This window comes from Astyanax mexicanus, chromosome 1 (genome assembly GCF_023375975.1).
Source record: "Astyanax mexicanus isolate ESR-SI-001 chromosome 1, AstMex3_surface, whole genome shotgun sequence".
NCBI classification, from domain to species: domain Eukaryota; kingdom Metazoa; phylum Chordata; class Actinopteri; order Characiformes; family Acestrorhamphidae; genus Astyanax; species Astyanax mexicanus.
In genome coordinates, this window is record NC_064408.1 from 117,203,513 (window position 1) to 117,216,609 (window position 13,097).

The window sequence follows — 13,097 nt, forward strand, 5'->3', positions numbered from 1 at the left end:
CGCTCGTCCTTGAGGGATGTCGAGCTAGCACTAAAAGGATTCGCAGGCTTGGCGGAGCGCCAGAGTGTGTTAAAGTGAGTCTTTTCAAGAAACGGGCGGCGAGGCGCGCAAGCGGCATTGTGGGATAGGTGCTGCGGGTGGTACAGGGGGGTGGGAACGTGGGCTCCCTCGCGGAGAGGCTGTTGTGCTGGTGGATTTGGAGCTTGGCAGCTCGCTCGGATCTGCCGCTTTTGTTGGGATGATTGCGGTGACAGTTCGACTTTCCCTCCCGAGCGGATGGAAGAGCGGCGCTGGGAACAGAAGGGAGGTTTTAGCATTTGTGGAAAATCTCTGCCTATTACACAAAGCCTTAACTGTTCATTTGCTGTTAGAGAGACAGAAATGGGACACGGCTAATGTCTTTATTATAATACCTATAATAACTACCTATAACTACCATAGAAAACAAGGGGATAAATTTAGCTTTTAAAGCCAAGTGTATTAAACTGCAAAGAGTTGTGTAAAAAAAGTGTTTTTTCCCTTTAATGATTTCTTATCTTTCTTTTTTTTTGGCATGTTTATAACTGGTTGAGCTGTGGAGGAATTTTGTTCCAATCTTCTTTACAGTATTGCTGTAATTACGCAACAATTGAGTGTTTTTTAAGCATAAACCACCTTTTAAGGTCATAAAACCATAGAATATCAATAGGATTCAGGTCAAGACTTTAACTTTGGTCACTCCAAAGCCTTTATTTTGTTTTCTTCAGCCAATTAGAGATAGAGAGTTGCAGGTGTATTTTGGGTCATTGTCCTGCTGCAGAACCCAAGTTTGTCTCAGCTTGAGGTCACAAACAGATGGACGGATACTGTCCTTATTCATGGTTCCATTTATCACAGGAAGTCTTACAGGTCCTGAAGCAGCAAAACAGCCCCAGACCATCATACTACCACCACCATGTTTTACTGTAGGTATGATGCTCTTTTTCTAAAATTGTGTAATCCACTGCACCACACAAACCCCTGACTAAGAGCTTACACTTTATAAAGACAAGCAAGTCAAACAAACCAATCAAACTTACTGTAACTGAACAACAACTTAAACAGACCAGACAAAGGAAAACTGATACAAAAGGGCTATATATTGTCAATATCTAATGAAAAACACAAAAAAACATAAAAGCCTATAATATTCTAGAGGATGCGAGTGGCTGACAGCTGTCTATCACTTGCTAACGATTGTTTTGAGACGGAGAAGCTTTTTCCTTTAAATTGCATTAACAAATTACCTTGGTGAATGCTTTGATGCCTTGCTAGTGTATTTAGTGTAGTATGATGGTTGCTAAGCAACAGCTCAGGTTGCTCAGACTCAAAGAGAGAGCGTTGAGCTTTTTTAGCGTTGTGATTGGTCAGGGTTCTTCTGATGTCAACCTGATCCACTTTTAGACCCGCCCATTCTACATCTAGAGGATAACCCTAGTGATAGTAGTATAATATAACAGAGATTAAGTAAATTTTGCAATAAATAATTTGCATATTTACACGAGAGGACCAGAGGAGGTTATTCTTATTACGGAGGTGGGCCAATGTAGTGTTAGGAGTCTTGCCCAAGAACTCTTATTGGTGTATCACAGCATTTAGTCACCCAGACCTGGAATTGAACCCCAGTTTCCCACATGGTAGCTCACTGGCAGGAAGTGGTGTTATCCACTGCACCACACCAACCACTGACTAAGAGCTTAAACTCTATAAAGACAAAACAGACAAACAACCTAACAGTATTTACTGTAATTGGACAACAAGATGAACAGATCCGACAAGGAACACTGAAACAAAAGATCTATATATCATTGTTGTCCAATTAAAACCAAGTATCTCCATTTTTGTATATTTTTAGTTTATGGCATAATTCAAACACATAAAATGTCCCTTCCTTACACAGTGTCAAAATTTATTGATCAACAGACCAATAGAAATTGAAATTGAAAATTACCTGAAATAAACATTGAAAGTTAAGAAGGTTTTTTTTTTTTATCTGTGTGTAGCCTTACGTGGCAAAATAAATGCTAAATAAGTGTAATTGTAAGTAAGTAAATAATAAGACTAAAGTAAAATTCTGTATTAAAGCCTATACTCTGAACACATAAACTGTCCCCTTACACAGTGTCAAAATTTATTTTGTGATCAGACCAATAGAAATTGTCCAAAATTATCTGACTTTCATTAAAAGTTAAAAAGGCTTTGTCTCTCTCCTGTAGAGTTGCAGTTTTGCTGTTTTGGTGAAACTTGTTTTTATATTAGACAGTGACAATATGCACTTAGACAAACAAGGAACACCTGGGGAAGGTAACAACAAGGCTAGGCAACAAATGAGATGCAGGTGGGAACACTAATGACTGGGCGGGGCTAGGGCAGAGATAAAGGAGGGCACAAGACAGAATGCCTTGCAAGCAGTTCACTGGGTGGAAAAGTGGCTCAGTGGCTAGCAGGTTTGACTCTCGGTGCTGAGGTCTTGGGTTCAAGTCCCTATCTGGGTGGGATTTCAATGTTTCTCTGGGGATTCAGTCCAAAAAATATGAAGAGCAGGTAAATTGGATATTCCAAATTGCCCATTAAAATTGTATACCTAAAAAATTGGTGTGTGACTGAGGGGTTGTGGTTCAACCCCTCAGTGCTCAGTGCAGTCCTCCAGGTGGACAGTCGTTTCCAGTTAAGAGTATGCTGTGTGGGATTTGCTGCCACTTCTAACTGTGTGTTGAGTGTGTGTAGAATTTAATTGTAGGCATCCTTGAGTGGCAAAAAAGTGCTATATAAGTGTAATTGTAAGTAAGTAAATAATACAACTAAAGTAAAATTCTGTATTAAAGACTATAATTGGACATAGAACAGACTACAAGATCTTACACTTGGATTATGGTTCTAGAGTCCCCAACTTCTCCACCGTCTCCTATCGTCAGGGTGTCGTACCCCAGCTCCAGGTCGAACTCCTCAAAGTTGATCTGGATAACCTGCGGAAGAAACATATAGTTTTATTAGAAATGTAAGAAATATTATAATTAAGCAATATTATACGAGAGGGAGTGCTATAACATGTAATATTGGCACAGCTGTGATGCGCTCGTATTATTGAGATTATACATACATACATACATACATACATACACTAAATATATATTTCAATATACAGCTCTGCAAAAAAAAAATCCTGAATTAGTTTCTCTGATTTTGCTATCTATAGATATATGTTTGAGTAAAATGAAAACTGTTGTTTTATTCTATAAACTACAGACAACATTTCTCCCAAATTCTAAATAAAAATATTTTAATTAAGAGCATTTATTTGAAAAAAAGAGAAATGGCTGAAATAGCAAAAAAGATGCAGTTTGAGCTTTCAGACCTCAAATAATAATGCAAAGGAAACAAGTTCATATTCATAAAGTTTTAAGAGTTCAGAAATCAATATTTGGTGGAATAACCCTGTTTTTTAATCAGTTTTCATCTTGGCATCATGTTCTCCTCCACCAGTCTTACACACTGCTTTTGGATAACTTTTTCATGGCACTCCTGGTGCAAAAATTCAAGCAGTTCAGTTTGGTTTGATGGTTTGTGATCATCCATCTTCCTCTTGATTATATTCTAGAGGTTTTCAATTTGGTAAAATCAGAGAAACTCATCATTTTAGATGCTCTTATTTTTTCCAGAGCTGTATATTTAGACATACAGCTAGTATTTCTTTTGTCTTGTATAAAGTTAGCATTCATGATAACTTTAAGTAACGAGCTGAAAGTGAGGATTTGTCATTCAGACTTTGGGACACCTCGGGTCTCCTTGTCGGGTCGTAATCAGCAGTTCGGGCTGTGGTCTGCAGCTGCCATCAAATAAAAGTGATTTACACGTACAACAACAGCCCAGTGAGCCGGGGAGATAACGGGGGGCAGTAATTTGTTGTAGCATATGTTATCAGTAAATTACCCTTCACTTCCACTCAGCCTCGGTGGCCTCGCGGACTTCCCGTGGCTGCGCCGGCTCGCCAGAAAATTCCACAGATTACAGCCATGCATGATTTATGGAATATGGAAGCGTGAGTCGGATAAAAACAAACTTCACACGGCCTCTTTTTTTCTGTTCGGCTCAGATTTTGAAGCAACTCGTGGAGCTCCGCGCTGCACTCACTCCACGTTTAAGCTGATATCACACGCCACTTTGACATTAGCGACTCGTCGCATTTGCATAATCAGCCTGCGGAGTGTGCTGGGAGTCTGTCTTGCCGATAGCGACGTGTGAACCGAGCCTAAAACGTGGGATTTACATGTGAACAATGTGAAGTGTGGTGGGATAAGCCTGTCCACTTTCATAGACGCACAATAACCAATAAAACGTAACATTATAACCATATTCTTGTTTCTACATCCAGAAACACTTCGTAGTTCTACTTTTATTATAGACTGTAGTTCTTCATCTGTATACTTAGATGATCTTCATCTAGGTCACAACAATAGACAAACACAGTCTGTTTAAACTAATATCACACAAAAAAAAATATATGTTTGCATGGTTTTATTGAACACAGCATGTTAACATTCACAGTGAGGGGTGAAAGTATGTGAATCTTTGGATTTATTAACTGGTTGATCCTCCTTTGGCAGCAAAAACCCCAGGAGGTCAGGATTCTCCAGAAGGCTCAGTATTTTCTTCTGTTGAAGTCGTTCATTCGGTTGTTGATTTACTTCTATGTTTTGGGTCGTTGTCCTGTTGCATCATCCATCCTCTGTTGAGATTCAGTTGGCGGACAGATGATCTTAAGTTTTCCTGCAAAATGTCTTTGTAAACTTGGGAATTCATTTTTCCGTTGATGACGGCAATCCGTCCAGGCCCTAAGGCAGCAAAGCAGACCCAAACCATGATGCCCCCTCCACCATGTTTCACAGCTGGGATGAGGTTTTGATGATGGTGTGCTGTGCCTTTCTTCTCCACACAAAGCATTTTGTGTTCCTTCCAAACAACTCAATTTTGGTTTCATCTATCCACAGTATATTTAGCCAGTACTGCTGTGGAACATCCAGGTGCAGTAGAGGTTGTAGGTATACCAGTGGTTCTGGAGGACTCAATGTACAATATAGGTGTAGGTATACCAGTGGTTCTGGAGGATCCCCTGTCTAAAATAGGTGTATGTATACCAGTGGTTCTGGAGGAACTCCTTTCCAAAATAGGTGTAGGTATACCAGTGGTTCTGGAGGACGCCCTGTCCAAAGTAGGGGGGTGTTGGTACACCAGTGGTTCTGGAGAAACCCTAGTCCATAGTAGGAGGTGTTGGTATACCAGTGGTTCTGGAGAAACCCTAGTCCATAGTAGGAGGTGTTGGTATACCAGTGGTTCTGGAGAAACCCTAGTCCATAGTAGGAGGTGTTGGTATACCAGTGGTTCTGGAGAAACCCTAGTCCATAGTAGGAGGTGTTGGTATACCAGTGGTTTTGAAGAACCTCCTGTCTAAAATAGGTGCTGGTATACCAGTGATTCTGGAGGACCCCCTGTTCAAAGTAGATGTAGGTATACCAGTGGTTCTGAAGGACCCCCTGTTCAAAGTAGAGATTGTAGGTATACCAGTGGTTCTGGAGGTCCCCCTGTCTAAAATAGGTGTAAGTATTCCAGTGGTTCTGGAGGACGCCCAGTCCAAAGTAGGTGGTGTTTGGTATACCAGTGTTTCTGGAGGACCCCCTGTCCAAAGTAGAGGTTGTAGGTATACCAGTGGTTCTGGAGGACCCCCTGTTCAAAGTAGATGTAGGTATACCAGTGGTTCTGAAGGACCCCCTGTTCAAAGAAGATATAGGTATACCAGTGGTTCTGGAGGACCCCTGTCCAAAATAGGTGTAGGTATACCATATATAACTTTATGGAGATGCGGATTTCATTTTCCAGCAGGACCTGGCACACTGCCCACACTGCCAAATGTACCAATTGGTGTTATATAATATTCAAATTTTCTGAGACTTTTCTGAGAATTTTAGGGTTTTCATTGGCTGTAAGCCATAATCATCAACAATAAAAGAAATAAACGCTTAAAATAAATCAATCTGTGTGTTTAATACATCTATATAATATATGAGTTTAAAATTTTGAACTGAGTTACTAAAATAAAGTAACTTTTCAATGATATTCAATTTTATTTCTTTTTTTTTTAGATGCAATATGTATGTGCAGTATGTGCAGTGTGTGCAGTATGTATGCACAGTACGTGAAGCTACAGTTACACAGAAAATGCAGTTGACGTACATGTGCATGCACTCCACGTACACACGTGTGCGTGTGCTTATCTGGGGTCAAGGCTCGTGAGCTTTAAGTCGACTTCATATCGCTAACAATGCGATAATGCAGTGGCGCTGCCCGTGGCTCTCTTATTATGAGAGCGGCTGAGGCACAATAAAACTTAAACTCCGCGATTCCATCTGGCTAAGATAAATGAGGCAATAACGCTGTGTCTTTTAGGGCCCATTTGCATTGTGCAGCTCCAGGAGGGCATGGATTTAGCAGCAATTGAATAACAGCTCCACTATTTGCAAATGGTTAATGGCAGGATGGGAGAGAATCGGGGGGAAATATTTCAAATTTCGGCGCTCGGAGTCGAGCGGGTCCATAATTCCGGGGCTTAAAATGGGTTTGGGTGATAAATGTTCAGGTGATGACTCACAATAGATAATAAAGGAGAGGGATGTTAATCGCATAATCACATTCATTTAACATTTAAAGGCGAGAAAGGATGCTTTCCTGAAATATTTCAAGCTGCTACTGGATGTGATTGGATGAAGAATAGGCTGTGTTTGAGGCGAAAAATGCTCAGATGTCAAGCCTGTTCACAATCCTGTTATTATCCTCAGAACAAAACACAGAATAAAGGGCTCTGAGAGGCTCAAAAAACAAAGACTGACAATATGGCTCAAAAATTGCAAGTTTAATTCACAGTTTATATTCCTTTCCTTGACTACTAACTAAACTTTTTGATTTTACCTTCTAAGAACTCTTTTCAGTGCTGCTGTATAAGCAGAATTATCCAGTAAGGGTGCCTTGAGGACACTACATTGCAATCTGAACACTGTGGTTAAAACAACAGACTCAAAAATGGACTTAAAATAGTTAATACCCAATCCATTAAAATACAGCACCTTAAAAGCAGTCGTTTTTATTATTTTAAAATGTTCAGCCTTTTAGATTACCGTATATTTTGGACTATAAGACAAACTTAAAACCATTTTTATTGTCTAAAAATCATCAGTACGCCTTATGTATGTATTCTACCAGTCAGGTTGTAAGGAGCAGTAAAGCATTAGCCACTAACCGCACTAAGCACTAGTTCTTTAGCCGTTCAGAGGTGATTATTATCTGCTTGTAGTCTGCTGCAAACCCCAGCTAGCACTGCTGGAGCAGCATAAGCATTAGCAGACTCAGTTTACCACTATCGGCTGAAATTCACTAGTGCTAACTGCAGCTAGCAGTTAGCTGCTAATGCTAATGCTGCTGCGCCTAGCCTTAGTGCAAATCTGTGAATCTAAGCTTACTCTAAATGAACAGAAGCGCTTTACTCAACTAAATAAACAATTTTTTTCAGGAGAGAAATTTGTGTAGATTAACATCCAGCACTCGTTTGACATTAAAAAAAATGTTTTAAGAATTATAGTTTTGTTTATTTAGCTTAGCTTAAGTTAACCTCCCCACCAAAACTCAGCAGTGAGAGCTGCTGAATTAGACAGAAAACATGGTGACACCCCTGTTCCTTACTAGTGTCTTTTAAAATGCACCTTACAATCCAGTGTGCCTTATGTATGAAATTAGACCAGAAAATAGATGTTTATTGATAGTGCGCCTTATAATAAATAGTGTACAGAAATACGGTAATAAACATATGGTGTTTGAGTTCTAAACAAACCAAAATATGTTTTATATTATTTTAGATTCTTCAAAGTAGCTCCTCTTGCTTAGATAGAGACAGTTTTGCACATCTTGGCTGGATTTTCTCAGTCAGCTTTATGAGGAAGTCACCTGGAATTCAGGCTTTCAGTTAACAGCTGTGCTGAACTCGTCAAGAGTTAATTACTCGAATTTCTTGTCTCTTAATGTGTTTGAGAGCATCAGTTGTAAAGTTGTGAAGAGGTAGAGTTACAGGTATACAGTGAATAGCTATATTTGAGTAATGTTCTAATCCAGATTATGACAAGAACTACTCAACTGAGTAAAGAAAAAAATACTTGATGATGGAACTGGCACTCATCAGGCCGCCCTAGGAAAGGAAGAGCAAGAGTTACCAGCCTCAGAAACCACATGTTACTACATGATTCCTTATAATGATTTTTATATTAATTTACAGACTTTTGACTGGTACTATACTAGACTCCAATTGTGAGCGTAAATTGATTTGGACTTGGGTAAATTTGGGTAGACCCTTGATCAGATACATCATTTTACACTGAGACAAAACCACCATATTTATTTATTCCCATGTGTTTGCAGCACAATGTGCTGCTAGCAAGCTAATGAGATTAGCTTTTACCATCCCTAGAATTGGCTTTTTTCGAGTCTTACTAGTAAAAAATGTGAGTTTAGCTCCAGTTAATTTAGCTGAGTATGGTTCAGATTGTTGTTCAGGCAGCAAATGATGTACAAGCTAGCATAATGTAGCATTAGCTTTAGCATTAGCTTTTAAATTTCCCCATAGCTAGCAGAGTCTTCACGTGATGAGCTGCCCACCAGTATCAACACCACCATATTCCCCTCAGGCCAGCAACATAATGTATATATTTAAGCTGTGTTTCACTACCAGCGGATATGTAGGCACGCTCTGAGCTCCTTAAGTGTAGCATTAGGTGTGACAAACATTTAATCTGTTTAATCCTGTAAAATAAACACACTACCAAATGTAGGCCCTGGAGATGAAAGCAGGAAGCATATGTAGTACATGTCTTTAGCAGGAATCATTCAGATGTATTTAAATAACATCACACACAAAATAATGCAATGTAAAGCTACATAAGGATACTGCTATATGATATGAGACTATTTATACACTTGCTTGTCAAGAGTTAATTAATTGAATGTGTTTGAGAGCATCAGTTGTAAAGTAGTGAAGAGGTAGAGTTACAGGTATACAGTGAATAGTGAATATTTGAGTAATGTTCTAATCCAGATTATGAGAAGCAAGAACTAATCAAATAAGTAAAGAATAAAATACTTTAATGAAATGAAGATCATTCAATCCAAAGTTACGTCTCAGCCCATCGTTTCTTAGATGACTGGCCCAGGTGTTGCACCTCCACGCCTCCAGAGGTCACTCTGACCTCAGTTGTAGCTTTACCACACCTGTGTTCTACACTGAAGAAAATGATGTGTAAAATTTACTTTATAAAAAAGTTTCGCAACTTTCTGCATTTTTAAGTAAATTTAATTTCAGATAAATTTAAGTATTTTTTTGTTTGTGGAACTTTTCACACCTACTTTTCACCCATTTTGGTTCTGACCAAACTGAAGAAAAGGCTACAGGTCTAGACCATGCAGAGTTTCACCATATCGATATTTAAGCCTCATTTGAATTGGTCTTGCTCTCTCCGGGTGGGTACAGTAGATGGCGCTCTTTTTTCCCCTCGTCACTCCTAGGGTGATGTCGATCAGCACAAGCTGTGGGTTGGTGATTTTCCACCAAAAGTGGAAACTCTTTCCAGATTTTTACTGTCACGTCACAGAGTACAGGTGTACATGTGAGTGAAAAACCTGGGTGCAGATTCCCACCAATGTGCAGAGAACAATATTTACAAGAAGAATAGTAAAATAAAATAAAATATAAAATAAGACATACAGATAGCTTTACAGTATAAACAATATACACAGTACACTCAATAACAATAAACATGATAACTTACACTATAAAAGACAAATATTGCACGGAAATATGTTATATAAGCCTGAATAAGTAAATATACCATGCTATGTAGATATGCAGATATCTAGAGTGTGTGTGTGGAAGTGAGGAAATAGTCCAGTAGGTGACAGAATAACTATGAATAAGTGCAGGTAGGGTGGGTTGGGCAGAACACTGTTCTACTGGCTGTTTCACAGCCTGGTGGCCTGGGGGAAGAAGCTGTCTCGGAACCGGCTCTTGTTCTTGAACCAGTTCTATTCGGGCTTATAAGAAATGTGGTGCATTTTAGTGAATCATTCTGGGTTTCCACCAGTTTTAGTGGAACCGTCAACAGCACAGCAGTGGTGAACAAAGTTCTTCTATTTCCACTGAGAACAAGCGTTCCTGGTTCTGGAACCTGGAACGAACGGTTCAAAATTAGGTTCCCAAACCAGAACCAAAAGCGATATTTGAGCTGATGTAACTGAGCCGAGTCGCTGCGCTTTCCTCCAAACTCGGCAATGCTGCATCAGCACCATTTCAAGAAGAGGCGGTGGCTGAGTTCACATGTCTCAGAGGAGGCATGTGCTAGTCTTCACCCTCCTTGTGTTGTGGTACCACTAGTAATGGGGGTATACATCTGACTAGCTGATTAGCTAAATTGAAATTGGATTAAAAAATGGGAAAAGTGTTCAAATGAAGCTTAGAAGGTTTTGGAAGCCCCCTAAAATTCTTAATAGATTCTTAACATTTTCCTGAAACGTATAGCAGAATATACTGCACAGGCAGTCCCCACAGCTACCTCAGCAGAAAACAGCAGATCATCATAAAGTGTGCTAGCGAGCCGCGGGCTTACGCTAACTTCGCTCCATTAGAATCTGTCTGTCGTACGAGAAAGGAGGTAGCATCATCAATCTCTCCGAGTCGAAACAACGTGCCAGACTGAATGACCCGTGAACTTCTTCCAGTATATAACACATCCCTATTATCAATGCAGTGCACAGGCACGTGAGACCGGGAACCAATTAGGTTTATGGGTGTAAGCATAATTACCCACATGGTTGGCACATCATACATCAGAGCAGAGCCAGCGCGTCTCTGTGTGTCTGTAGTGAGTGTGTGGGTATATAGTGAACGTGAGGAGAATGCAGATAAGTAGTGTACTCTTACCTTATTGGGGTTACTGGCCGTGATGATCCACACGCAGTGCGAGTTGCTTTCGTACTGGATGGGGAAATTAGGGGAAGTCAAAGTGCCAGATGGACCGTAGAGGTTGGAGCCGCACGTTTTCACTGCAAAACAACCACAGATGGACGCATGAGGCAGCGCTACGGTTAGCCGGGCCGCACGTATAATTAAAGGTTTGTGATTGGAGGAGCTGATTGTGGTTTATTGAGCGCTAACTCTTTATTTCGAACATTATGCTGCATATAGGCCCGCTCATCCAGTGGAGATAATTCAGTTGGATGCACCCGAAAAGAGTGACATAATAAGGCTTGATTCACAACACTATCAAACAAACTGATCATGCCTCAGCTGCTGAAGAGGGTGTCCACATTCCTGTATAATTAAATGGTTAATTTGTAAACAAGGTCATTGAAAGTGGTCTGGTGTGAAATGCTTTAACTAGCGTGTCTCTTGTCTCACGTATGTCTATCTGTGTCCTTTTTAATATTGAATATATATTGTCTCCCATTCTTTTATATTCATAATCTTATTTTCTGTACTTGCTGTCATTTTTGGGAAGGAGAGTAACGTAATTTCAATTCTCTGTATGTCCTGTACATATGCAGTATTCACAATAAAAACTACTTGACTTGACTTGACTAGGGTTCAATTCTCCAGCTGGGAATGTGAAAGCCCACCGTTCTACACCAGTATGAGTTCTTGTGTAGAGATTCCTCTACTTTACATCTTTTACATTTTGGCTGAAAATGACATCAATTAAGCAATAATACACTCAAGGTTCTTGCTATAACATGTAATATCGGCACTGCTGTGATGCGGTCGTAGGCTTGAGCCCGCAGTCCGAGTAACCGCAGATCAGCACAGCAGTGCCAATATTACATGTCATAGCACAAACCTCGAGTGTTTTATTATTGAGATTATACCACAGTTTCATTATCACTGTGTATTAAAAGATTTTGAGTTAAAGAGAATGAGATACGATCTGTTTGGTTATAAAATAAACACTCCTCGAGTTAAAATAGTTCCATTGCTGCTCTGTTTGTAGCTGGACTGTTTGGCTTGTAAGCGCTGCTGCATCGTTGCTAGGTTACCTGTATGTGGCAGAGTAATACATGAAGTGCTTTGGTTACAGTGTATTACCGGCTGATAACAGCACTCATAGATCACCTCTCAGCCAATCAATTAAGCAATGATACACACAAGGTTCAAGCTATAACGTATAATATTGGTGCCAATATTACAAGTTATATTACTCCCTCTCATGTGTTATTACTTAAATATGTTCGAATCCTGGTCATGCAGCTCGCCATTAGCTGCCGGAGCCCTGAGAGCACACAATCGGCATAGCTAAATTGGGCAAAAAAGTGGGATAAACAATGATGCAGCATTGATTTATAAGGAAATGTTCATTAAAGGTGAATTTTTTTGTTAAAACTGTTTTATAGGGAAAGCCAGTGGTGTGCTTTAGACAAAGAAACTGAACATAAAACACTGAGTTTTAAAAAGTACTCTAAATTTGTCCAGTGAGTTTCAGGTGTCTATTTATTTTTGTATAACATTTAAATACACAGTATATACCAGGGGTCGGCAATGAAGCATCTGGCCTGTGAGTTTGTTTAAACTGTGAAAAACATAATAAAAATAATAAAAATTATTAAAAAATGAAAACATCTCTGACTTCTCTTTAGCTTACTCTCCTTCCCTGTTTCTCTGTCTTGCTCGGCGGGACTTTAGTTTCTTCCTTTTATCATTTTCCCTCCTGTTCTTGGGCTCCCTATCTCCTTATAAGGGCATTTTTCCCACCTTGTCCCAATTCACTAGCCGGGTCAGCGATAGTGTATTAGACTGCGGCCCTGACGACATGGGTTCAATCCCGCATTCGATCCCAGTGTTTATATATATATATATATATATATATATATATATATATATATATATATATATATATGTCCTTTCTTCTGGGGTTTCCCTGCTTTGAACTTAACTGTTCTGCAATTGGGTTCAACAACTTTCTGGGCTGGAGAGCTACTAATCTCTAGCTACTAGTACATCC

At 39.7% G+C, this 13,097-nt stretch overlaps 1 protein-coding gene across 2 annotated transcripts in view; it reads right to left on the minus strand.

Moving 5' to 3' along the window:
* The window catches only part of csmd3a (CUB and Sushi multiple domains 3a), a 777,572-nt gene that overhangs the window by 452,119 nt on the left and 312,356 nt on the right, over nt 1-13,097 (minus strand). For both annotated transcript variants that reach the window (XM_049467549.1, XM_049467548.1), the window contains exons 10-11: nt 11,027-11,148; nt 2,881-2,984 (exon numbers count right to left, since the gene is read on the minus strand). In XM_049467549.1, coding sequence (XP_049323506.1) covers nt 2,881-2,984; nt 11,027-11,148 — 226 coding nt within the window. The remainder of the gene's footprint in view (nt 1-2,880; nt 2,985-11,026; nt 11,149-13,097) is intronic.